Source organism: Equus asinus, chromosome 21 (assembly GCF_041296235.1).
Source record: "Equus asinus isolate D_3611 breed Donkey chromosome 21, EquAss-T2T_v2, whole genome shotgun sequence".
Classification (NCBI taxonomy): domain Eukaryota; kingdom Metazoa; phylum Chordata; class Mammalia; order Perissodactyla; family Equidae; genus Equus; species Equus asinus.
The window spans coordinates 78,788,757-78,816,624 of NC_091810.1; the positions used below are offsets into that span (position 1 = coordinate 78,788,757).

Sequence of the window (27,868 nt, forward strand, 5' to 3'; positions counted from 1 at the left end):
TACCTTCTATGGAGTGCTTGCTCTGTGATTGACAATTAATGTGTGAGGTGCTTTGTATACCTATCCAAGTGTATTTGTTACTACAAAAAATGATCATACTGTATACAACTTGATAACTTGCTTTTTTTCACTTAGCAAAATGCAGCATTGCTCTGCATCAACAAAATATATCTAAATATTATTTAAATGTTTGCATAGTATTATATACCTGGATACATAATTTATTCAATCAAGACTTTAATGTTTTTTTGGAAGATTTTCTCTCTGTATTTGTCCTTTGGTATTTTTACCATGATGTATGTGGGTGTGGATTTGCATTTATCCTGTATGAAGTTAGTTGAGCTTCTTGGACATGTAGATTGATGTATTTCATCAAATTTGGGACGTTTTCAGCCATTATTTCTCTGGGTATTTTTTCTCCTCCTTTCTCTCCTCTTTCTGGTACTCCATTATGTCTATGTTGGTGTGCTTCATGGTCTCCTACATTTCTCTGAGGCTATGTTCATTTTTCTTCATTCATTTTCTCTCTATTCTTCAGATTGCATAATATCTATCAATCTATCTTTAAGTTCACTGATTCTTTATTCTCCTAGTTAAAATTTACTATTGAGCCCCTCCAGCAAATTTTTTGTTTCAGTTATACTTTTCAGTTCCTGAATTTCTATTTAATGATATTTTACAATTTCTCTCTCTTTATTGATATTCTCCATTTGATGTGACATTTTTATCATACTTTCTTTTACTTCTTTAAACATGGTTTCCTTCAGTTCTTTGAAATATTTATTATAATGGCTGTGTGGAAGTCCTTGTGTGTTAAATCTGACATCAGGGTCCTCTCAGGTAGTTTTTGTTGCCTGCTTTTTTTTTTCCTGTGTATGGATCATACTTTCCTATTTCTTTGCATGTCTCAAAATTGGTGAAAACTGTTCATTTTAGATAATATATTATAGCAACTCTGGACCCTTATTCTCCCTACTCCCCCGCCTCTCTAGGGCTTGTTATTGTTTGCTTGTTTATTCATTTAGCCATGTGCCCGGCTATTCTAGGGAAATCTATTTCCTCTGCAGTGTGAAACCTCTGGTGTTCCTCAGATAGTGTAGCCTTGGGCATGTGCACAGTTAGCCTTGGGATGACAGTAGTTTTAGCAGAGCCTTCTGACTGTCCCTTTCCTTGTTCTCTCTGTTAAGGTGTCTCTGTTGATTTCACACCCAGCTATTATCCTCCACTGACTGCCAACTGATTGCTCTATTATTTTCAACAATGCCCTGGGGCATAAATTGCTCTTCAGTCTCTTCTAATTAAATTTGAGCCTCTTTGCAGGTGTAGTCCTTGAGGCTAGTCTTTGAGGTTTGAAGTTTGCCTCTTCTTAACTACCTGGTTCTCTCGGATAAAGTAGCTAGGCTATGGTTTAGCTTATTACACTCATGGAGCTACCAATTTCCTCTTAGTTGCTTGCCACCAAAATCTCCATTGTTTCTGAGAGCTTGTATTTAGGCTTGAATTTCCTACACTCTGTTCCAAATAAAGTCAGTCCCTTTGGGGAAATCTTCTGAACTCTCTTTTGTTATGGCCTACCTCAGCTGTGGGCAAAGTCTGAGCTCCTGCTCTGGAGCTGGAGGCAGGGACAGTGTCTCACTTTTCTTAGAGTGACACTTCTGTTTATGAGCAGGGTACTGGTCTTTGTGGCTTGCCTCTCTTGGTATAGAACCTCCACACTATCAGCGAGCTGGGGCTAGGGTGATCAGTGATCAATGTCCCAGTATTTTCTGCCTGCTGTACCTGGGATAGAGTCTCCATCCTACCAGTGGGACTGGGTAGAGGAAGGGAGCTCTCGATATCTTGGCTGCACTTGCTTGGAATTTAGCCTCTGCAACACAGAGCTAGGTAGGATAAGAAACACTGGAAGCCTGTCTTTCCTGGAGAGATATCCTAGCCCATGACTGGGAGCTGGCAGGCGGAGGGTGGATGGGTGGGTGGGGTGGGTTGCAAGCCTTGTCTTTTTGGCTAACCCTGCTCAGAGTGGAGTTTTTGTTACACTGAGTTGGTGAAGGGACTCAACTGCCTCAACTCTTGTTTTCATTGAGATTTAGTAGATTTTCTTGAATAAATTTCTTCATTTGCTATATGCCCTTAAGACAATTTCAGAAACTTTAAATTGTTAGGGTTTGGGGGGAGTAGTTTTCACCAGTTATGATAGTTTTGCTGGGGAGAAGTTCTGCTGAGCTCCTCGTGTGGCTGTTCTGAACGCTTCTCCCCCAGGCCTTACTGTTGGATTTAGAGATTTTTATTACTTTTTCCTTTGATAAATGGTGGATTGGCAAATTGATATATCCGGTTCTGTTAATCTGTGAGAGAGTAAGAGGGAGGGTTAGCTCAAAATTCTCTTCTGTGCCTCCTACCAAAGAGAAATTTAATTGTGTTAACAAGCTGTTATTTAAAAAACACAAATTGTTTTGGCAAGTAATAAATCTCCAGTCACTACACTTCATTGTAAATTGCTTCTTAAATTTGCGTAAAGTCTTCAAATCCCTAGTTGAAACCAGTATTTCCATTGGGATTTAGTCTTCCCAATTCCAGGACTAGTCATTTTGTAGCAAGGAGAATCTCAGGCAAGGAAAGGGTGTGGCCATGGGAACCTGGGGAGGGCTGAGTCTGAACAAAGAGGCCTCTTTAGATGGAGGCAGGAAGTAAAATGCTCCCATGATCTTTAAGGGCATGTGGCAGATTGTGTTTTCCAAAGATGTCCATCACAATATATCCCTTCCCACATGCTCTTTTTATGATGTGATGTTAGTATTGCTCTTATTGAAAAGCGGGATCTATGTTCCCTCCCCATTAATTTGGGTAGGCCTTTGATTCTGGCAAAATCATGCTATGTAACTTCTGAGTCTATATCACAAAAGGTGATACATCTTCTGTCTGATTCTCTTGAAATCCTTGCTCTGGGAACCCAACGACCATGTTGTGAGGAAGCCTGAGTAGCACACTGAGAGGCCACTGTGGACAGGTACACATTGAGAGGAACTAAGGCTTTTGGTCTTCAGCTCTGGCTGAGCTTTCAAATGATAGCCTGCATGAGTTGCCTAGTTATATGAGTGACTTGGAAATGGATCTTCCAGCCTTAACTGAGCCTCCCCAGAGGCAGCTGTGGGGAGCATATTCCAGCCTTCCCTGTCAATCTCTGGCAAAATTGACTCATGGACAAAATTATTGATTACTGTTCTTTTAAGGCACTAAGTTTTAGGGTGTCTTGTTATGTAGCAGTGGTGGCTGGAACAGGGTTTACCAGGAGGACAGCAAGCAGGAGCTGAGCCTCTATTCTGGGTCTTCGTTACAGCAAGCTGGCTTGTTCATTTTCCTTATTTTAAAAAATCCAACAAATGGCTTAAGAGAAGTGGCTTGTGCCAGGAAAGGAGCCTGGTGCTCTGTATGTAGGTGCATTTGATGGATGGAACCCAAGAACCTGGACCTTAGGAGAGAAACTCTGGACCAGCAGCTTTTCCAATGCCTCACAATTCTCCCTTCACTTCTCCTGGCTTCTCTTTCTCCCATCCGTTCCAGCCCCGTACCATCTTCTGACTCCAGCACCATCTCTCCATTACTCACATAATTCAGTGGTGTGCTGGAGCCAGCTTATACCAGCTCATAAGACTCCATTATCCACATCTCTTCTCAACTCAGTGTTCAGTGGCATCACATTGGTAGCTTGAAATCAGCCATATTTATACCACAGAAGTCAATAAATTCTACAAATCAGGGCTTCCCCTGCCACCTCAGAAAGGCTATCTAGCACCGTTAGCCCTACTCCCTCTTGCCATTGGGGTGGTGTTCAGAGAAACAACATCAAGACATGTAAATTCTGGTCTTTATCCTCCAGGGATTGACAGATGGTCCCTGACTTATGATGGGTCAACGTACAATTTTTTGACTTTACGGTGATGCAAAAGCGATACACATTCAGTAGAAACTGTACTTCAGATTTTGAATTTTGATCTTTTCCTGGGCTAGTGATATGTGTACCATACTCTCTTGTGATGCTGGGCAGTGGCAGCGAGCCACAGTCCCAGTCAGCCCCATGATCACAAGGGAAAACAACCAACACACTGACAACCATTCTGTACCCGTACAACCATTATGTTTTTCATTTTCAGTACAGTATTCAATAAATTACGAGATATTCAACACTTTATTATAAAATAGGCTTTGTGTTAGATGATTTTGCCCAACTGTAGCTAATGTAATTGTTCTGAGCACGTTTAAGGTAGACTAGGCTAAGCTATGAGGTTTAGTAGGTTAGGTGTGTTAAATGTGTTTTCAACTTATGGTCTTTTCAAGTTACAATGGATTTATTGGGACATAACCCCATCACAAGTCAAGGAAGATCCGTAAGCAAATTGCCATATATTATTATAGTACAATACAAGGAATGCATATAAGGCTCTTGTGTAAAGAAGTGAATGATTCACTGCCAGGATGAGGATGCAGGACATCAGCTACAGTTCTAGAGAGTGGGTGATGCCTATCAGGAGGTGATAGGATGGAGAAAAGTTTGACAAAATGCATCTCAGGCAGAAGGACTCAGTGCCAGTGACTGAAGGTGGGAAGGTGCCTACTGGGGGAAGAGGGAGGGCACTGTGTAGGGAAAGAAAGAGGCTGGCCAGAAGAACCATTTACCCACAGCCTTCTCACTCACAATGGACCTCAGATATGTGTGTTTGAAGTTATCTCCAAGAGTTTGTATATGTTAAAGGTGCTAATTTATTAAATGTAAAAATTTCAAGTATACCATAATTTTTGAAACTCTATTTTGGTATTTATACATTTTTAAAAATATACTGAGAATTTAAAAATAGTTGCAAGTGACCTGGGCCTTCTCTGACTCCTAAAAGACCCTGGGAACACTGTAAGGACATGGAAGCCTGGTAAAGCTCAATGTCTTCCAATTAGCTGGAGGACAAATTGTGTGTATGTGGCAAGGGGGACAATGGTGCTAGATAAGACTGAAGAGGCAGGCAGGGTTCAGATGGTGAATGACCCATGTACCCATGTAAGCCGTGATAAGGAACTTGAACTTTATCTTCTGGGGAATGAGAGCTGCTGAAGGCTGTTAAACAAGGGGATGATGTATTAGCCAGCTTTGCTTCAGTAACAAAGAACTCCAAAAATCTCAGGCACTTATACCATTTGTTTCTTCCTCACATTACATGAGCACTGCAGTTTAACTGAGTCTCTGCTCCAAGTTGCAGGCCTACTCTTCTCCAGGGTTTCCCACTTCCAGGACTCAGGCTGTGCCCTGATCTGAAATGAGATTTTCTAAAGCTAGAGACAAAGAGCAAGGGCTGAGCCAAACCATGCACCTGCATTTAAAGCTTCCACTCAGATGTGGCACACTTCATATCTCATACATTGACTGAGAAAGTCATTTGGCCAATCCCAATATCAACAAGGCAGGAAGTCCACTCCCCCCATGGGCAAGGGAAAGGGAATATTTGCAAAGAGTAAGCAATCTCCCAGGGGAATTAATGTTACAATGATACCAGAGTGGGCTATAGAAAACAGACTGGAGAGGTGAGAGGTTGGGGGAGACTAAAGAAGGGAGATGGGCAGGCTTTCTGTTGACCTTACACGTTCTACTACTACTGATGCTCTGTCCATCTTAAAAGAGCCTATGGAGATTATCAAAGATGACTGAAGCAATTGGAACATGCTCATTCAATCAGTGTGAAGCAGTGCAGGCTGTTGCCATATCCAGCCTTTTTGGAGGGGCTGAGTGAATAACAATTGACAGTGGAAGGATGCTTTGATCATTGTTTCCATTGCCAACCTACCTCTCCACCACAACTTTCAACACTGTCCGTGTTCATTTCCCAAACTTTACGGTTTGTATGAAATCTGTGACTGTGACTCCAAGAATAGCTAAACATGAAAAAAACCTTTCCCTTTTATTTTCTCCTCTGCTACCCTACAATCTCCTTGTCCTCCTCTCTTTGCCTACTATTGGTCCTGTCCACAGTTCTTCCACTGGCCAAATTCTTATGGTAAGAAGGGCATGGGACCACCATAGGGGAAGGAGATGAGATGATCTTCCTTCAAACATGGTAAAGCTCAACTGTGGAAGAAAGTAATTAGAAAGAGCCAGTATGAACAGGATGAAATTCACCCAAACTTTGTTTCTAAAATTTTGTGGATCTTCCCTCAAACATTTTAATATATTGGGATGATATGAGGAAAAGAGTGCATTCAGTTTTCCTTTTAAATATTGTTTTAAAAATTCGGTTCCTCAGACACACTAGCCACATTTCAAGTGCTCAGCAGTCACATGTGGCTCATGGTTATTGTATACAGAAATATAGAACATTTCCGTCATTGCAGAAAATTCTGTGGACAGTCTTAAGCTATTCTACTCCATCCCCTTTAGGCCTTACCCTGGGGTTTTCTTGCGTTCACTCTGGTTTTGGGTTGGGCAGAACCGCTACTGCTTTTAGCTGCTGCTCTTAAATTGGCCCACTGTACTTTCCAGTGAGTATCTGTTGGCTATGTTGAGGCTCTTCTGTTCTTGGGTCCTTCGGTCACTCTGTTGATTCCTTTTGCTGCTTCTCCCATGGATGCTGACACTGTGCAGGTTGTGTGGCGATTGCGATTTGTCTTCAGTCACTTGTACTTTGAGGTTTGAGGGGACAACTTATCACCTAAATTTGTTGAAAATGTTGGCCATGAACTTTTGGTTTTGCCAACTAGCTGCTTTGTGTGTTTTTCACATGGGCATTAAAGGAAGATCCAGAAACTATGCTGCCAGTGTAGCTGCCATTTTCCCCAAAATACTCAGAATCAGCATTGTAACAAAATCTCTGGCTAATTTGTATGCATATTAGAGCTTGAGAAGCACTGAGAGAGGTTCTGGGACATGATAGGCCCTTAATAAACAGTTGTTATGTAATAGACTACTTCTTAAGTATTAGTTCAAGCAGGCCAATGTCTTTTGTTGTATTTAAACTGAGTTTATGTTGATATTCAATTCCAACTAAGTAAAGACTTCTATTTAGGGTAACACACACTAAAGCAAACCCCACTATTCTTCCATTAAATTTCTGTTACTCTATTTATTTGACTCCTTAAATTATGTGTACTCTGCTAGATGGATACATCAGGATGAGCCTCAATTACATTAAATAAAAATATTATCTAGAAGATCAATAAAGCTTCCCTAACCAACCAGAGTCTGTGGGGTAATGCACAGAGTCTGTGCATTGCTGTGGGGTAAGCTTCTCTTTGCAGAGTCTGGGCAGATTTCAAAGGTAAACTTAGTTACCTTGAGACAAGCCAAAGCCTGAGTTAGATTTGCAATCCATTGTCAACCCGTGCTTCAGAAATCCTCTGGGCAGTTCTTGCCGGCTTCGACAGATGGCAAGTCTATGGAGTTCAGGTGTCATTTGCTTCACACACACCTGATGCCAGCCTTCCCTTTCAAGGCTACAGTCACTCCCTCAGGGATTTATTTGCTTACTTCTTCACAGTTGGCTGTATTTTGGAAAAAGAAAGGAATGCAAATCAGACTTGTAAGTAAAATGCACCTCTCTCTTATTTTTTTCAACTCACCCCGCTAACCCTCTTCCTCACTTTTGCATTGCCAGATTGAAGACCTGGGAGTCAAATAAGAGAAAAGACTTCAAAAAGGATTGAAATGATGAGTTTGAGATGACAAAATTATTCCCATATAGAAATGTCTGGTTGGAAATTGGGGAAAATAAAAACCATAGGTACACAGACGTATGGTTACTAGAATAAAAAGTACATAGAGTAGATAGATTTTAAAACTTGGAACAAGATAATGAAACATTTTTTACCCCAAGTGTCATGGTAGTTTCTATAATCAGATTGTCTCACATTTCAGTTACCTGCCCATTCAAGGTAGGTGCACTGGGACCTCAGAGCGGCCCTTTCCACAAGGTACTGGCTGATAGACGAAGTCTTCTCCACGTGCTCAAGTGCAAGCAAATATCACTAGATCAGTGAAACAGGTAAATGGAAAGCAGCGTGTCTTCAGTGTAGCTGAGAGGATTTCCAAAGAGAATAGGCTTGTATGAAAATTGACTACTGATCTAGATCTAACTGTTCCAGTCTATTTAGCAGATAATTCTACATCTTTTTATAACCTTAATACATCCATCAAATGTGGCTCAGTCTCCATGAAACCAGGGTTTGACTTCGTGATCAACTCACTGTGCTTAATAGACCACTAACACCATTTCCCTGCCAAGCAACAGAAAAACAAAAGCCAAACTGGTCTGCCTTCCTTTCCTTTTGCTCCAAAGTATCTCATTGTCTGTGCATCCTATATTTGCCATGGTCTGATGCCCTGCATGGCTTGATGTCTCTGGTCCCGGGGATCTTTGAAGGTGGATTATGGTTTAAGACAGGACCTGAATAAGCTTGGGAAGTCAGCCACTGCCGGAAAGGCTTCTATCAGAGCTCACCATGATTTCCAACTAATGAGAGTCCTTAACGATCTGAAATGCTCTGATCCATACAGCATTGAGGGGCGGGATAGCAAATGTCCTCTCCCACTCTGTTCCTTTCCACTTTTCTAATGGTGTCTTTTCATGAATAGAAGTTCATAACTTTAATGAAGTCGGTTTTATCAGTCCCTAACTTTATCCTTAGTACTTTTTGCATCTTGTTTAAGAAATCTTTTCCTACCCCAAGAACAGGAAGATATTCTCCTGTTTTCTTTTAAAAGCTTTGTGGTGAGGGCGGGCCAGCCCCGTGGCGCAGTGGCTAAGTGTGCACCTCTTGCCTCTTGGCGGCCTGGGGTTCTCTGGTTCAGATCCCGGGTGTGGACATGGCACCACTTGGCACACCATGCTGTGGTAGGCGTCCCACATATAAAGTAGAGGAAGATGGGCACGCATGTTAGCTCAGGGCCAGACTTCCTCAGCAAAAAGAGGAGGACTGGCAGCAGATGTTAGCTCAGGACTAATCATCCTCAAAAAAAAAAAGCTTCGTGATTTTATGTTTCACAGTTAGATCCACCTATAATTTTTGTGCATATGTATGGTGTGAGATAGAAGTCCATATACATTACTTTCTACATGGATGTTCAATTGGCCCAGCATTATTTGTTAAAAAGATCATCTTTTCCTTCACCCAGTGCAGTTTATCTTTGCATTTATCAAGTGATTGAATGTGTGGATCTGTTTTTGAGCCCTCTGCTTTGATCCGTTGATCTGTTTTTTCTTCTTTGCCAATATCATACTTTCCTAAATAATATAACTTTATAATAAATTTTGCTCGTTGGTAATACAAGAGCTCCAGATTTGTTCTTCTTCAATTGCCTTGGCTATCCTTGTCCCTTTGCATTTCCATATAAATTTTAGAATCACCTTGTCAATTCCTACAAAAAAAGTCTACTAGGATTTTGATTGATATTGCATTGGGTCTTTATATCATTCTGGGAAAAACTGACATCTTCATAATATTGAATCTTCCAGTCCATGAACGTGGACCTAATCCCACCCCCCCCCCTTTTTTAGGTCTTCTTTAATTTCTCTTAGCAATGTATTGTGGTTTACAGTGTAGGATCTTGCATATCATTCATTAGATTTATTCCTAGGTATTTGATGTTTTGTGATGTTAATGTAAAGGACATTTTATTTTTTTCCAAGAAACTTTATTGAGATCATAATGGTTTATAACATTGTGTAATTTCCGGTTGACATTATTATTTATCAATTTCTGAATACACTTCATCATGCTCACCCCCAGTAGTCTAATTTTTATCCATCACCATACATATGTGCCCCTTTATCCCTTTAGCCCACCTCCCAATCCCCTTCCCCTCTGTAACCACTAATCTGTTCTCTTTATCCATGTATTTGTTATCTTCCACATATGAGTGAAATCATTCAGTATTTGTCTTTCTCTCTCTGGCTTATTTTGCTTAACATCGTACCCTCAAGTTCCATCCATGTTGTTGCAAATGTCTTTTTTGTTTTCAGACAATAATATTAAAAAAATTTTTTTTGTTGTGGTCATAATAGTTTATAACATTGTGAAGTTTCAGTTGCATTTTATTATTTGTCAGATACCATATAAATGTGCCCCTTCACCCCTTGTGCCCACCCCCCCACTCCCCTTCCCCCTGGTAACCACTAAACTGTTCTCTTTGTCTGTAAGTTTATGTTCCACAAATAAGTGAAATCATATGGTGTTTGTCTTTCTCTGGCTTATTTCACTTAACATAATACCCTCAAGGTCCATACATGTGGTTGCAATGAGACCATTTTGTCTTTTTTATGGCTGAGTAGTATTCCATTGTGTATATATACCACATCTTCTGTATCCAGTCATCAGTTGATGGGCACTTGGGTTGCTTCCACATCTTGGCTACTGTGAATAATGCTGCAATGAACATAGGGGTGCATAAATCTCTTTGGATCATTGATTTCTAGTTCTTTGGATAAATACCCACTAGTGGGATAGCTGGGTCATATGCTACTTATATTTTTAATTTTTTGAGAAATCTCCATACTGTTTTCCATCGTGGCTGCACCAGTTTGCATTCCCACCAGCAGTGTATGAGGGTTCCCTTTTCTCCACAACCTCTCCAACATTTGTTGGTTTTTGTCTTGGTTATTATTGCCATTCTGACCAGTATAAGGTGATATCTTATTGTAGTTTTGTTTTGCATTTTCCTAGTAATTAGTGATGTTGAGCATCATTTCATATGTCAGTTGGCCATCTGTATATCTTCTTTGGAAAAATGTCTGTTCATATCCTCTGCCCATCTTTTGATCGGGTTGTATTTTTCTTGTTGTTGAGGTGTATGAGTTCTTTATATATTTTGGAAATCAACCTCTTATCAGATAAATGATCTGAAAATATTTTCTCCCAGTTGGTGGGTTGTCTTTTTGTTTTGTTCTTGGTTTCCTTTGCTTTGCAGAAGCTTTTTAGTCTGATGTAATCTCGCTTGTTAAATTTTTCTTTTGTTTCCCTTGCCCGAGTAGATATGGCATTCAAAAAGATGTTGCTAAGACCAATGTCAAAGAGTGTACAGCCTATATTTTCTTTTAGGAGTTTTATGATTTCAGGTCTTGCATTCAAATCTTTAATCCATTTTGAGTTAATTTTTGTGTATGGTGGAAGATAATGGTCTACTTTCAGTCTTTTGCATGTGGCTGTCCAGTTTTCCCAATACCATTTATTGAAGACACTTTCCTTTCTCCATTGTATGTTCTTGGCTCCTTTATCGAAGATTAACTGTGCATTGATGTGTGGTTTTATTTCTGGGCTTTCAATTCTGTTCCATTGATTTGCTTGTCTGTTTTTGCTCCAGTACCATGCTGTTTTGATTACCATAGCTTTGTGGTACATTTTGAAGTCAGGGATTGTGATGCCTCCAGCTTTGTTCTTTTTTCTCAGGATTGCTTTGGTTATTTGGGGTCTTTTGTTGTACCATATAGATGTTTGGATTCTTTGTTCTATTTCTGTGAAGTATCTCATTGTGAAGACTCTCATTGGGATTCTGATTCAGATCACACTGAATCTGTAGATTGCCTTAGGTAGTATGGACATTTTAACTATGTTCATTCTTCCAATCAATGAGTATGGAACATCTTTCCATTTCTTTGTGTCTTCTTCAATTTCTTCCCATAATGTCTTATAGTTTTCGGTGTATAGGTCTTTCACCTCTTTGGTTAAGTTTATTCCTAGATATTTTATTATTTTTGTTGTGATTGTAAATGAGATTGTATTCTTGGTTTCTTTTTCTGCTAGTTCATTGTTAGTGTATAGAAATGAAACTGATTTTTAAAATTGATTTTGTACCTTGCAACTTTGCTGTAGTTGTTAACTATTTCTTTTTTTTTAAAGATTTTATTTTTTCCTTTTTATCCCCAAAGCCCCCCAGTACATAGTTGTATATTCTTCATTGTGCGTCCTTCTAGTTGTGGCATGTGGGATGCCGCCTCAGCATGGTTTGATGAGCAGTGCCATGTCCGCGCCCAGGATTCGAACCAACGAAACACTGGGCCGCCTGCAGCAGAGTACGCGAACTTAACCACTCGGCCAGGGGGCCAGTCCCATTAATTATTTCTAATAGTTTTCTCGTGGGTTCTTTAGGGTTTTCTATATACAGAATCATGTCATCTGCAAATAGCAAAAGTTTCCCTGTTTCCTTTCTTATTTGGATTCCTATTACTTGTTTTTCTTGCCTGATTGCTCTGGCCAAAAGCTCTAGTACTATGTTGAATAAGAGTGGCGAGAGTGGGCACCGTTGTCTTGCTCCTGTTCTCAGCGGGATGTCTTTCAGTTTTTCACCATTAAGTATGATCTTGGCTGTGGGTTTGTCATATGTGGCCTTCATTATGTTGAGGTACTTTCCTTCTATACCCATTTTATTGAGAGTTTTTTTTATCATAAATGGATGTCAGATCTTGTCAAATGCTTCTCTGCATCTATTGAGATGATCGTGTGATTCTTATTCCTCATTTTGTTAATGTGGTGTATCACATTGATTGATTTGCAGATGTTGAACCATCCCTGTGTCCCTGGAATAAATCCCACTTGATTGTGGTGTACAATCCTTTTAATGTATTGCTGTATGTGGTTTGCCAATATTTTATTGAAGATTTTTCCATCTATGTTCATCAGTGATAGTGGCCTGTAGTTTTCCTTCTTTGTGTTGTCCTTGTCTGGTTTTTGGTATCAGGGTGTTGTTGGCCTCATAGAATGAGTTAGGAAGCATTCTATCTTCTTCAATTGTTTGGAATAGTTTGAGAAGGATGGGTATTAAATCTTCTTTGAATGTTTGGCAGAATCTCGAGAGAAGCCATCTAGTCCTGGACTTTTGTTTTTTGGGAGGTTTTTGATTACTGTTTCAATCCCTTTCTTGTGATTGGTCTATTTAAGTTCTCTATTTCTTCTTGATTCAGTTTTGGGAGGTTGTATGAGTCTAAGAATTTATCTATTTCTTCTGGGTTATCCAATTTGTGGGCATATAGTTTTTCATAGTATTCTCTTATAATCTTTTGTATTTCTGCAGTATCTGTTGTAATTTATCCTCTTTCATTTCTAATTTTATTTATTTGAGCCTTCTCTCTTTTTTCTTGGTGAGTCTGGTTAAGGGTTTGTCAATTTTGTTTATCTTCTCAAAGAACCATCTCTAGTTTCATTAATCCTATTTTTTTTAGTCTCTATTTCATTTATTTCTACTGATTTTTATTATTTCCCTCCTTCTGCTGATTTTGGGCTTTGTTCTCTCTTTCTGGTTCTGTTAGGTGCATTTTAAGATTACTTATTTGAGGTTTTTCTTGCTTGTTGAGTTGGGCCTGTATTGCTATGAATTTCCCTCTTATGACTGCTTTTGCTGCAAGCCGTAAGAGTTGATATGTTGTATTTTCATTTTTGTTTGTCTCCAGGTATTTTTAAATTTCCCCTTTGATTTAATGACATTTTAAATTTCATTTTTAAAGTATGTTTGTTGCGGGCTTATAGAAATGACCTCTTATGTATATAATCATATTGAAATGCTTAATGACAGTTTAATATCCTCTTTTTTAATCTTCCTATTTTTTTTAACTTTTCCTGGCCTTATTATTCTGGGTAGTACCTTCATTACAATATTGAATAGAAGTGGTGATAGTAGGCATCCTTACCTTGTTCTTGATCTCAAAATAAAAGCATAAACTTTCAATATTTTACCAATAAGCTAATATTTAACACACATTTTTATAACTTAAAAAAAAATAAGATTAAGGAGGTTCTCTTCCATTCCCACTGAGCTAAGAGATTTCTTCTTTTTAAAACACAAATGGGTTTTGAATTTTATCAAATGCTTTTTTCTGCATCTATCAGGATGATGATATATTTTTTTTCTCTTTTCTTCTATAATGAGGTATATTCCATTGATTGATTTTCAAATCTTAGGCCAACACATATTCCTGAAATAATATCCATGTGGTCATGATTTATTATCTTTTTAATATATCATCATATTCTAATTGTATGTATGTATATGTGTATTTGGATTTTTTTGAATCTATATTCCTAAAAGTTTTGCCTATAAATTTCCTTTCCTGTAATATCTTTGTTGTATTTCCATATCAAGTTTGTTCTGACTTTATAAAGTGAAGAGATTGAATAATATTGGTGTTCTTTATTCCTTAAATTTTTGGAGGAATTTGCCAGTAAAGCCATCTTTCTGGGAAACTTAAAAAAAAATTTTCAAATTATTATTTTAAATAATTGCTATCTCTGTTTAATAGATAAGGGACTATTCAGAGTTTATATATCTTCTGGTGTCACTTTGGTAAGTTATATTTTTTTAAGACCCTTTATTTTATCCAATTTGTCAAATTTATTGGAGAAAAACATGTTTAAATATGTTGCTTTTTTTTCTTTTTAACTTTTTCTGGCCTTATTCTTCTGGGCAGCAGCTTCCTTACAGTGTTGAATAGACATGGTGATGGTAGGCATCCTTACCTTGTTCTCCATATCAAAATAGATGCATGAACTTTCAGTATACATTCCAACATCTGTGGAGTCTATAGTGTTGTAGCCTTTTTCCGTTCCTGTTACTGTTAATCTGTGTGGTTTTTTTCTTCTTGTTTTCTTAATCAGTCTTGCTAAAGATCCATTAAATGTATTAGTCTTTACTGATTTTACTTTTATTGTTTGTTTGTTTCTATTTCATTAATTTTCACTCTTTTCTTATTTCCTTCCTTAAATTTTCTTTGGTTTGACTTGCTATACTTTCTCTAGCTGCTCAAGTTGACTTATATCATAAATGTTAAGACTTTTTCTTCTTTAATATAGGCATTTAGTGCTTTCAGTTTTGCTGTAGGCATTTGCTTTAGCTGAATTCAGTAAGTGTTGATATTTTGTACCTTTATTAGTGTTCAGTTAAAAATATTTTCTGATATCTGTTGTCATTTCCTGTTTGACCCAGGGATTATTTAGATGTGTATTCCTTAATTTTCAAAGAGTTGGAGATTTTGTAGTTTTTTTTTTTTCTCTCTTTCTGTTATTAATGTCTAGCTTAATTTTATTGTGATCAGAGAATTGCTCTGAAAATTTCAATCCTTGAAATCTGTTCAGGCCCACTTTATGACCATGTTTATGGTCAATTATGGTAAATGTTCCATGTGTCCTTGAAAAGAATCTGAATTCTGTCATTGTTGGATGTATTTATGTTAATTTGTCAATTATGTCAATTTTGGTAATTGTGTTTAGATTTTCTCTATCCGTATTGATTTTTTGGATTTGCTTATTCTATCATCTATTGAAAGAATTGTGTTAAAGTCTTTCACTCTAATTGTGAATTTGTCTATTTTTCCTTTTAATTCTGTTGATTTTTGCTTCATACACACACACACACAATCTTATTGGATGTATACAGTTTTATTTTATTTTTTGCTAAGGAAGATTTGCCCTGAGCTAACATCTGCTGCCAATCTTCCTCTTTTTGTATGTGAGCTGCTACCACAGCAAGACCACTGATAGACAAGTAGTGTAGGTATGTGCCCAGGAACCGAACCTGGGCTGCCAAAGCAGAGCACACTGAACTTGACCACTAGGCCACTGGGGCTGGACCTGGTATATAAAATTTTAGAATTGTTATATTCTAGTGATTTGATTTATTTATCAATCCACCATCCTAATCTTAGCAGTGGTTCTTGCCTTAAAGATGTTAGTATATCTACACAAGCAATATTTTAATAAGTATTTGCATGATATACCTCTCTCTATCAACGTCTCTGTGTTCTTATATTTAAGTGTTGTTTCATGAGCATTGTAAAATTTTTTTTGCCCAGCCTGATAGTCTTTTTAATTAGAGTACTATCCATTTACATTTAATGTAATTACTCCATATTTGTAATTTTATTTGCCATATTATTTGTTTTCTATACATCTCATTTGTTTTATGTTCCTTTTTCTCTCCTTTTTTGCTTTCTTTTGGTTTGAATTTTTATTTGATTTTTTCCCTCTAGCAACTTGTTAGTTATACACTTGTCAGTTATACGTTATTTTACTGTTCTTTTGGTGATAACCCTAACAATTGTAATATGCATCCTTGACACATTACATCTAGTAAAAATTATTACTTTTACCTAAGCAAGGAACTTAAAATACGTTAACTCTATTTATCCTCTATGTCTTTGCATTATTTTTGACATGAAATGTTATTCTACATGATTTTTAAACCCCATAAGATATCCTTTTTTTCTAAAGTATGCTTTTTTTTTGGTAAGGAAGATTTTCCCTGAGCTAACATCTGTTGCCAATCTTCTTATTCTTCTTTTTTTCCTCCCCAAAGCCCCAGTATATAGTTGTATATCCCAGTTGTAGGTCATTCTAGTTCTTCTATGTGGGATGCCACCACAACATGGCTTGATGAGTGGTGGGTAGGTCTGTGCCTAGGATCTGAATCAGTGAACCCCAGGGCACTGAAGCAGAGTGCACAAACTCTCAGCCACGGGGCCAGCCCTCACCCCAAGATATTCTTAATATTATTTTATAGAGTTAATATTGATTTATACATATTCACAAAATTACTCTTTCTAGTGTCCTTCATTTCTCTTGCACTCCTTGATTCTGTCTTGGATCGTTTTTCTTGTGTCGGAAGAACTCCCTCTTAGGATTTTAGTGCTTTCCTGCTGGCAATAAATTCTCTCAGTTTTTGTTTGTCTAAAAATGTCTTTATTTCACCTTTATTTGAAGGGATTTTTTTCTGGGTGTAGAAATCTAAATATGTGCTACTACACCAATTACCATTAGTAGTCTTACAGATGCATGCAAAATTTATTAAGCTGCAAATAATTTTCATAATTTATAATGTTTACATTGATCTTGGTGTTCTAGTCAGTATTATATGATTTCTAACATCCCCCCTCTTTCTAGCATTCTGTAATGGAAATAGTCCAGGATTTGGAAAGTCAAATACCTTAATTTGAGAGTCAGTCAAGGTCACCTGTGTGACCTTGGACAAGTCATTTAACTCCTCTGAGCCAGATTCCTTATGTACAAAATGGGAAAATTACAATATTGGCTCTATTTCACTGGGAAGTTAGGAGGCCCTGTTGAAATATGTATGAAAGCACTTTGTAAAATGTAGAGTACCAATCAGTTGGAAATTTTTAGTGTTATTATTATTTACTGGAACAGAAACGTCCTCGGTGTATATATCCATAATTCTCTTACAAATGCACATTTTCATGAACATCTACAAAATAGTTAAAACGATAGTATTCCTGTATGTATTTACTTGTACATACCCTTCCTTGTATGAGAAAGGATTAAGGACAGTGTTAACAGTTACAGAAAACACAACTTACACAAGGCCAATCACAAATTTATTTCTAATCTTTCAAGCAACTAACATGAAAAGGGAGACCTGGCCAGTTAAAAACTATTCGTAATGCCCATAAGACAAAAATAACCCATTATTTGCGAGAAGTATAGTTCTTTCTTAACACTGGGTTCAGGTAGGAATTTTCTTTTAGATTTTTAATGATGTAGAGTTATTTAAAAGATTTTTCTCCTGTTGTAGAAGTTACTGATTTGCATGGTTGATCCAAATCAGTATTGGACTGTTCTAGAATTTTAATATTCTGCTTCATGCCCTCGAAGGGAGAATTATACATTTTAATGTAGGCTGCAAGTAGCTGCTCTTCCACCCTACTTGCAAGTGGATTCTATTCAGAAAACTAATAAAGAATGTCAGTTTCCTTTTCAAAATGCTTGGATACACATTAGTGGCAAGGTTAGGCTGATAAATTAAAATTTTATTTTGCATATATAACATTAGCAAAGCTGCCTTAGGAAGACAATATTTAGCTGTATTTTCTTTTTCCTTCATAAAGGTTAATTAAAAAATTCTTTACTACATTGATCAAATATTTATTGAGTCCCTACTCCACACAGGCATATTCCTGTTGGTTTGTTTGCTGTCTTGACAAAAAGTAGTCATTCAGACTTATATTTTGTGCTTTCTTCCTTTGCTTTTTCCTCTTTTTTTAGTAAACACGTTTAAATGGAAAAGAACAGTATGGAACTGAAGCTTTTAAACAAACAACGGAAGTGTATAGTACTGTCTGACAGCCAGTGCACTAACACACCTGAGGTTTTGTATGACGACTACATTTAAAGTAGGACATTTGTTCCTTGTTTAAATTCTCTGAGTTTGTCTTCAGGTCTCTGGCGTGCATTTTATATGAGATGTGCTGCATGAATCACGCATTCACTGGCTCCAACTTCTTGTCCATTGTTTTAAAAATTGTGGAAGGTGACACACCTTCTCTCCCTGAGAGATATCCAAGAGAGCTGAATGCCATCATGGAACGGTACGGAAATAGATACAGAGCCACCGAGACAATTTTAAATGGTATTTATATTTTCGTTCATTTGAAAAAGAATTCTCTTTTTAAACCTTACAGCATGTTGAACAAGAATCCATCACTGAGACCATCTGCTATAGAAATTTTAAAAATCCCTTACATTGAGGAACAACTACAGGTATTTAAAACGAAAGCAGTGCGGGAAACACGTATTAGCATTTATACATTCTGGGACTTGAAGATGTGCTGCGGGAGTAAGAGGCATCAAGAATCAGTCAGAAAGGAGAAACAAGATTTCTTTTAAGCTGAAGGAAATTATTAGTTAGGACAATCTTTTTGCAAAAGCAAGTGTGTGAACTCCATTCCCAGGTGCCCCAGATGTGAGAAGTTTGGGCTGCGATTTTCTGCCTCAACTCAACATCTACCCTTAGAGCTCCTGGTTTACAAATCTTGCCTCAACCCTTTGTCAACATATCCCTGCCGGGACAACAACGTACTACTAATAATACCAAAATCTGGGGGTCCCATTGAGCCTTTATTGTTCCACTCCTTTATTCTGTATCTCAAGAGGGCTTTCTGTTGATTAGCTGAGTTTATTTTGTTTTCCTGTAGATTCAAAAATTTGATGCAGAGAATCTCCCTCTGGTGGTAAGAAAAAGGCAGAGGGCGACCTCTCAGAAGGTTTTTCTTACTTCTTAGGCTTTCACAATAGAAATCCCTCTGGCAAATTTCCTTTAAGTTTGTCAACAGCTTTAAGAGGACCCACAAAGCAGTCATTCCCCTTCAAAGATGTGCACACCTTTTCGTCAGGGTCCAGTTCTAAATCCTCGGGGATCAAGGGTGTCGACCCGATATGCATTCACTAGCTGAGGGCCGGCCCCTGTGTGGACACTGGGGGCCGAAATGAAACGAAAGGAACAGATGTGGCTCCTGTCCCTTTGGAGCTTGACTGATAGTAAGAGAACCCATTGACCAAGAAAAAGTAAGCAAACAAATACAATAATTATAAATTATCAGGAGCCCTAGGAAGAAAGCAAACAGGATGCTGTAAAACAAGGGAGGGGGAGGGGCTTTGGCAGTCAAAGAAGGAGTAGGTGACATCTCGACATCAGCAAGACAGCAAGAAGCAACCAGCAGTATGAAGTCTAGAAAGTGTTGGAATCACGGGGAGTAGCTCGTGCAAGCCCTGAATGCGGTCATGTTTCCTGGAGGGAGATATGGAGGGGAGGGTTCTTCTGCAAGGATGCGCTACCAGGGGAAACCCCTAGGAAGTAGGGTTAGCAGGACCAGAGAGGGGAGGTGGGCAGAAGTTCCCTGTGCTTCCAGCTCTCCCTCTGTGGGGGCAGAGCTGACTCCACTGGCCCGAGAGCAGGCCGCTGACAGGGAGGCACAGGTGCTGGCTGTTGGGATCCAAGCCACACTGGAGGGCTGTGAGCCTGCCAAACAGTGAAACAAAGTTTAATAGCGTGTATGCATGGGAGAAACTGAGTAACTCAGCCAACTGGCTGAGGCTGCCTGTTTAAGGATCTTCAGCTACAGACAAGGAGGACCTTTGGGGTGGTGGTTTGGGGCTTCAAAGGGGAGGAAGGCAACCCACATGGAAATGGAAAAGCAAATGTTTGGTAAATAGAACTTTGATAAGAGTGGGTTTAGCAAGGATTCTCCCAGTCTACCGGATACCCAGAGTTATCTATGGGGACGGCTTGTCCTGGGGACAGGCCTTTATTTTAAATTTCTTTTAGGCAGTTAGAGGGGAAAGGTCGAATGCTCTTCTTGAGTCTGAGCCTTTATTGTCTTCAGCTCAAAATAATCCACCTACCAGAGTGGCACATCTTGGGGCGGCCTGGCCTGGATGCCATCAGAGCCCACTCATCTCACCTTGGTCCTGGCCCTGGGAGTGGGGTCGCTGTCTGCTACAGGCCTGGAGGTGGCAGAGAGCTGTGTCTTCTTGGAGCTGAGGGGAGGCCTGCCCGTGCCTGGGGAACAGGGAATGAGAGGGCAGGAGGTGTGAGCTGCAGTGGGAGAGGTACGCGAGCCGGACCTGGCAAGGTCTCGTTGCATAAGCTACCAGGGAAATGTCTGTAACCCTTTATCGAAGGCGCAGTAGTTATGAGTGAGTTTTGTTTTCAAGCTCCCAGACATGGTCAATAATACGGCAAAGCAGAAAAGGCACCTGGTTGTTTTATGCCCTTTCATCCCTGAAGAGGAGTCTGTAAGGTGTCTAAGGGTTATTTTTTTTCTAGCACCTGATGTGTAGATATTCAGAAATGACTCTGGAAGACAAGAATTTGAATTGTCAGAAGGAGGCTGCTCATATAGTTAATGCCGTGTAAGTAATTTCTTTGTTTTTAAAAAGCCCATTGAGCGTAAATGTTAAATGCGTTTGTCTTTAAAAATCTATTAGTGCTAAGCTGACTGCATGGAATATCCTAGAATTCGCTTAAGTCTTGCCAAGAAATTAAGGAGCTTCAGTAACTTGGCATTGCAAAGCCCTTTGCCCCAGGTGGTAGCAAATTGAAATAAAAGTTTAAACCACAGCACAGCTTACAGATCTGCAGGGTAGCGCTGTAGTTGCCTTGTAAGTATAGAGAGAAATTAATATCTCAAACATTTAGTGATATTTATGCTAATGAACCTTCCATATTAAGCATAAATGACTTTCACATGTTGTTTGTTTAATGGGAACTGGCAGAGTATCTTTTGAAAAGGCAACATGTGGAGTCATGAAAATACAATTGAAAATAAGCCAAAATTCACTTCCTTGAGATATACATAAGAACTAGACAATGTGTTTCATCAAAGAATCATAGTTATTTCCTGGCCTAACTTCTCCTACTTCATTCAAAATATCTGTGTTGTAACTTAGAAGAGCCCAGAATACTAGGTTACTTCAGAACAATGTACAGCTGTGCAGGCTGTGTATTGAACAACTCCAGGGGGCACCACTTATAAAAACCAAATCTATAATTTTTGCCGAAGGACCACTCTATTTAATTTTATAAGGACCCGATGAGAATGGCAGTCGTTCTCCAGAGTTGTGCAAGGTGGTGGGGTGAGAACAGTAGCCCTCATTAGGTAGCCCAGATCTTCGAGGCCAAATAGTGTAAATATGTTTCTCTGACCCCCAGTCCAGTGGTTTCTCAACTGCACCATGTTTGTTTTCCATCTTCACATTCACAACCGAGGAAACTGGTCCATGAAAGATATGAATTCTTTGTTTAACACGTGATCTCCAGGTAAAGTACACTGCACGTCAAGGGATGAGCATGCTCCTATAACCAAGTTTTCTTGGGTTGCTAACTGTTCTTTCAAGAAACCTCGGAACTTCTTATTTTATTTTTATTTTAAAAGTAGAGATGTGAGAGTAGTAGATATTTTAGTACTGGACTAATTTTAACTATCATTTTGCACTGCAGTTATGAAACAGTTTGCCTGATACTGCTTACAATTAGAGTGTGCTCGAATCCAATTGTTTGGATGGTGTTTCACAATATGAGATAGTGGTTTCAAATTGTCACTGTTATTTTCAAGATCTATGACTATGTTTTAAGGAGATCTATTTGATCTTACAAAATAAGGTGTGTCTATTCCTGCAAATTGCATGTCCCCTGGAGGCTCTGGTCTGGATGGTATCCCAGAAGGATGAGACCTGCCTACAATGGCCATTACAATTTTCTCAGTGTTTCTTAAGGAGGGAGTTGAGTGCAAAAGGCGTTCTGCATATTGAGCCCTAACCAAGTCCAGCGCAGAAACAAATGTTGTTGAGAATGTGGTTATAGATCTTTCAGTGGTTAATGTAAACACATTTATTTAGCTGAGGAAAGAGATTCTTAAATAATAGTATTGGCTGACATTTTGGGGGCCATGATTGTATACACGGCTCTGTTAGAAGCACTTTACGTGAATTAAGTCATTTAAACTCACAACAACCCTATGAAGTAGGTACTATTATTATTATTATTTTAATGTCATAGAGCCATTAAGTAACTTGCCCAAGGGCATATAGCATGTCACCTCGGAGGCAGGATTTGAACTGAGAGAATGTTATTAGCCTGTGCAATTAACCACTATGCCAGGCTGCCATAAAAATACCTACTGTATTAAGCCTAGAATAGAAGACATGTTCAATAAGATTCAGCTATTATAATAATACCGTTTTTGGATACTGTTAATGTGTCAGGTACTTTAAATACATTATCTCATATAATACTCACTATAGCCCATTATTTATGGATAAGAAAACTGAATTTCAGAGAGGTTTGGTAACTAGCTACAGAGCTAATTAGTGGAGATGAGATTCAAATCCTTCTGTTTCCTAAGATTGTGTCCTATCCGCATGGTTTAATTAGTCTGCCAGAATATTTGCTTCTTAGAGGCCAAGATCTGAATTTGTCTTACATTATGAAAACCCGTCATAGGCAATGAAATGAGCAGAAATTTGGAAAGTACGTAATTTTCTCTTAAACAAAAATCTAATTTGAAATATATTGCCAATTAACCACAGTCCTGGTTGGTTCATTACCTACCCAGAGTTTATTGGTTTTTGCCTGGTCTGTCTCAAGATGCTTTTCCCTTCTCAGTAGTGTAATGCTACGTCTGTAAAATATTTGTTTAATTTTTCTGACCTTATTTGGGGTGGGTTGCATGTGGGGAATCTTTATATCTATAGGCAAAAAAAGATCCACCTGCAGACTCTGAGGGCGCTGTCAGAAGTGCAGAAAATGACACCGAGAGAAAGGATGCGGCTGAGGAAGCTCCAGGCAGCTGATGAGAAGGCCAGGAGGCTGAAGTAAGCTGTATTTTCTTAGGGCACCCTGGGCCCTGGGCCGCTTCGGGGGGGCGGCTCTGAAGGAATTTACTGAAGACAAGCAAAAACCAAAACAGGAAATCAACATGCACATACTCATTATATATTTATCTGTTTACTCATTCACTCGTTCCCCCAAAAGATGGTTGTTGAGCCATAGATGGTTATGGGATGCCAGGCACTATTAATATCAGGCTTTCAGTCTTGTGTGAAAAGAAAAATTGAATATCAGTGAGGTTATTAGTGATGAAAACATAAAGTCAGCCTCCAAACGAAGCCTCTTTGTTGGGAACACCTTCTGTACAGACTCCAGTGAGAGGGCGAGACGGCGGCTTCACTGCCCAATCCTCACTCCCCAGATGTTTGCTGTAGCCCCTCTGCCAGGAGACATAACTCATCTCTAGGGGGAAGAATGTAGTGGCAGGAAATTGTTGGCCTTAGAAAGCAGATTGGAAACAGAACTCTGTTCGGTCAAGGGAAGCCCTTTGAAAAGTCTATGCCCCAGGCGCCACTGCTGGTGGGAGGCAGCATTAGTAATTAGAGCATTTCCACAAGAAAGGGGAATTCCAGAGAGCGCTACAATCCCAGTTTCTCAAAGTCTGATTTTTCAGTTGGTAGGTTATCCAATTTCCTAAATTTTTTCTTCTTTCTTCTCCTGCCAACTTTTTGGTAGCTTAGAAGCCCCAACGAAGGGCTAAAGAGACAGAACAGACCTGAAACTCAAATCTGTTCATTTTGTGACCTTGTTCACGTATCTGAAAAATGGTGTAGCGGTGTCCTTGTGCTTACAATGAAGATCATGATGAACTGAGTAAGACTCTGTGAGACGGTTTTCCCTGAACACCCGCTTTCTTTTGTAAATGTGGCAAAAGATTTCCGTCAAAGCGCATCCTGGGCAGTGGTGTGCTGGTAAATGTTCAACAACCACCTTTGGGCAAGTAAGAGGGCTGGGGTGACTGCTGATTTCTTTGCTGATTTCTGTGATGTATATACTCCCAGGATTGGCCAATTTCTAACTACCAAGGTGATATCATTGTTCATTTGGGAAGATATGTCCATAGTCTGCTCTTGGGAGCCAGTACAAGTTGGTTTCTGCAAACTACTAAACCACTGAGTGTGGGTTTTACTGAGAAAATGTATTCATTTAGATTGTTTGAGCCATTGCATCAGCTCACAGTCCCAAACCTATTTCTAACCTCAGAAATGGCAATATTTCCAAGTACTATGATTCATGTTATTGGTTGAGGGTAAACGGAAAATTAAATCTCTGACGGGAATAGATTAAAAAGACTAATTACTTACATGCACATTACAAATTGCTTTTCAGATTAAAACTTTTTTTATATACCAGAGAAAGTCACAGATCCTTCACGTGACATTTAACATTTTTTTTATTTAAAGGCAATGGCTTTTAAATAAAGTTTCATCTTGATTTTATGAATGACTTACATTGGAATTGTTTTTGATCGTTATTTCTAGGATTTGAGAGTGGTCATGCGTTTTACCTAGAAAATGGCTGTATTGTTAGAAGGGTTATAATGTACGCATTTTATATACGCAAAAATTTGACTCCAGGGATGTTCAATGACTTTTCAAAAAAATCTAAGTATAAATTAGCATGCAAGTAATCACAAGAACTGAAATCTTTCTTCCAGTTTAGTAGCAGGTCTATTAAATTCAATCGTCCAAAGGAAATATGTCTGAGAAAAGTTCTCCTCCCTAGTGAGTCTCATATTCTTTTCCATAAATTCTTTGAAATGTAGCTCTATTTTCCACGTTTATGGGTTTGTTCATCCTGAAAGCAGTTGTTGACTTATTAGTATGTGTTAGGCCTTGTGCTGGGCATTGGGGACACACAGCCCTGTCACCGCAGTCAGAGAACGCACAGGGATTGGTACTGTCTTCCACTGCTGCTTTTAGGAGTTCTAAGGCTGAATAAGAAGCCAGAACATTCTTATGTGTGCTTTAAAAGAGAATCAAGTGGATGCCACACTGTGCACATCGTGATGAGGGAGAGACCCATTGGCCTAGCTTCCCAACAACCCAGTTTGCCTGTTGAAACAGGAATCACACTTACTTGTATAATGTAGATGCGGTTTTAGCAAATTGCAGCTATTTTTCTATGTTCACTTTAAATTTGCAGAAAACTTGTGGAAGAAAAATATGAGGAAAATAACAAACGAATGCAAGAATTGAGATCTCGGAACTTTCAGCAGCTAACTGTTGATGTGCTCCATGTAAGTACTCTCTTATTTTGAATTTTACATAAAACCTTTTTTTTCTGACTGTTTTTTCTTCCCAAATACCCCCAGCACATAGTTGTATACCCTAGTTGTGCGTCCTTCTAGCTGTGGCACGCGGGACGCCTCCTCAACGTGGCCTGACCAGTGGTGCCACGTCCATGCCCAGGATCCGAACCGGTGAAACCCTGGGCTGCCACAGTGGAGCGTGTGAACTTAACTACTTGGCCACGGGCCGGCCCCCAAGTACTCTCTTATTTTGAATTTTACATAGAACCTTTTCTTGCTTCAGATTCTTCAAATTCATGGGGCCAGTTGGGTAGGGTAAGGAACAAGGTAGGAAAAAAAAAGCATCCAGACCAACTTAGCCCAATTCCAGGAAGGATGTACTGGGGTTCATTTTAGAGTGTAGGCCAACGGGCAGTGACTACACTGATTCACAGCAGCTGTACTTAGAGAAGACAGATCAAGTGATTCATCCAACAAATATTGAGTGCCTACTATGAACGAGATAACAATCAGCACTGAATAAACAGTTGATGAGTAAAAATTATGACTGTGCATAATAGAGGTATGTCTGCCTAATTCTGAATTTCGGCCATGCTATTGTAGCTTTTCTTCTTTAGTCAACTGTTCTCTTTCTCTCTTGTTTTTTATTCTTTCGCTTTTAATTTTCTGTCTCCCATCCATATCATTGTGCATTGTGTTTACAACCCCTTTAAACTTTGAAGAATTACCATAGATGTCTAGTAATAAATAGGGTTGCAGATTCACATGAAATGGACCCCAAGTTCATGTCCTCTGCATCCCAAGCCCATGAAGAGTAAATACCATTTTCTCTAATGGTTAAAAATATCTTCAGAGGCCTTGATGTAGGCTCTGATGCTTAGTCTTTCTTCGGGGTCATGTTTGGACAACAGACATCAACATGGCCTCCTAGATGTTGGTAAAACCACTTGGGAAGGAGTCATTTTTATGGAGAAATCACTGTCTCAAATTCTGCTTGTTCATTCGTTGGAGATCCCTGCATCTGAGGGAGGTTCTTTACTTTAGCAGGAAGAACCAAGCCCCCTGAGGCTGTGGATGCTCATTCTGCTGGAGCTCAGGAAGCAGAGGGCTCCAAACCCTGGGGCCTGCAGGAGCCCTACAAGAGCTCGCTCTCAGCCAGGCTGAGCCTGGAACACTTGTTTTCTGCCTCCTTCTGGGAGGTAATCCGCCTTTCTCAATTATTTAGTGGTTGTGAGTGCTTTAGAGTTCTGAAAACCCAAAGTTGGACCAGACAGGGAGCCAGCCTTCTCTGACCTTAAGAGTCTCCCTCTGTTGGACACTTTAGCAGACCATGTGGGGATGTAGGCAATAAGTGCTCAATCCCACCCCCCTTTCTCCACCCATCTCCCACTCCATTAGGTGAAGCCAGCTGTGAGATCTGTTGCAGGCTCCAGAGATGTGGCAGATGGCATTGTTCCTGTTCACGGAGCCTGATGTATGGAGAAATTGCTGGCTGAAAGGGCCTGGGTTCAGTGGCAGTGTTGGATCCCTGCTTGGGGAAGGGTCTTGATGCTACCCAATCCCCCTTCTAACACTGAGCGCCTTTCTTCAGCTCTCTAGACACTTTCTAGGCCCTGAAATGATAGCTTGTGGAGGTGGGTCATTTTCCCTGGGTCTGTTGGCTTTCTTCCCCTGAGAACTGAGAACGGCGAGTTCCCACAGATCCTTGTAAGGAGTCTGGCATGAGGATAAGAATTCTGCTTGTCAATATGTGTAAACTGCTCATCCAATCAGCTGATGGAAACTAGGAATTTCTTTCTGGAATGCTCAGGGACCCCTGCTTCTCAAAGATTTTACCCCCAGAGATTGGAAATTGACAAGTACAGACGTAGTATTTGTTTTATAAAACCTAAATAACTGTCTTTATTCTTGAAGTTACCATATGGCAAATAAAAATAGCTTCAAGTATGATCTTACATTTTAATGTCTTACTTAAATTTTTTGCCTTTTTTCATTGACCCTTCAAAATAATCATTTTTGTGTTCTTTTCATTTCTGATGTGATTATTATCAGCATTGAACAACTACACTGTATAAGGTCCTGTCCCTCCTATAAACCAGAGTCCATGGGGAGATCCTGAAGTAATTTAAGACTGAGACCATATGGCAGGCAGAATCTCAGCAGGTTTTATTAGCTATATTATCCCATAGAACATGGGAGCCAGACGATAGTCCATATCTTGGCCCAACTCAGGTGAAGAAAGTGAGGATTTCACAAAGATTTTACCAAGTGCCAACTCATAACTTCTACGGCGTCTCCCTACTTCCCAATTCCATCCCTTTTCCATCAGCAAGGAGCAGCGGGAGCTGGGGGGGGTAGTGCCTGATGCTGTCTTGGCCAGAGATATTGTTTCATTCTTTGATCTTCTAAGATTCAGTATCACCAACATCTTTGACCCTGAGCTTTCCGGAATCATGTTTCCTAAGTCTGCATATTGATAG

General features: G+C 39.3%; 1 protein-coding gene across 10 annotated transcripts in view; it reads left to right on the forward strand.

Moving 5' to 3' along the window:
• The window catches only part of NEK11 (NIMA related kinase 11), a 246,270-nt gene that overhangs the window by 86,228 nt on the left and 132,174 nt on the right, over window positions 1-27,868 (forward strand). For all 10 annotated transcript variants that reach the window (XR_011496516.1, XM_070493166.1, XM_070493163.1 and 7 more), the window contains 5 exons: window positions 18,189-18,338; window positions 18,432-18,510; window positions 20,576-20,661; window positions 23,002-23,121; window positions 25,283-25,376. Coding sequence is in view for 9 of the 10 variants with exons in the window: in XM_070493166.1 (XP_070349267.1) it covers window positions 18,189-18,338; window positions 18,432-18,510; window positions 20,576-20,661; window positions 23,002-23,121; window positions 25,283-25,376 (529 nt within the window). In the remaining variant the exon portion in view is untranslated. The remainder of the gene's footprint in view (window positions 1-18,188; window positions 18,339-18,431; window positions 18,511-20,575; window positions 20,662-23,001; window positions 23,122-25,282; window positions 25,377-27,868) is intronic.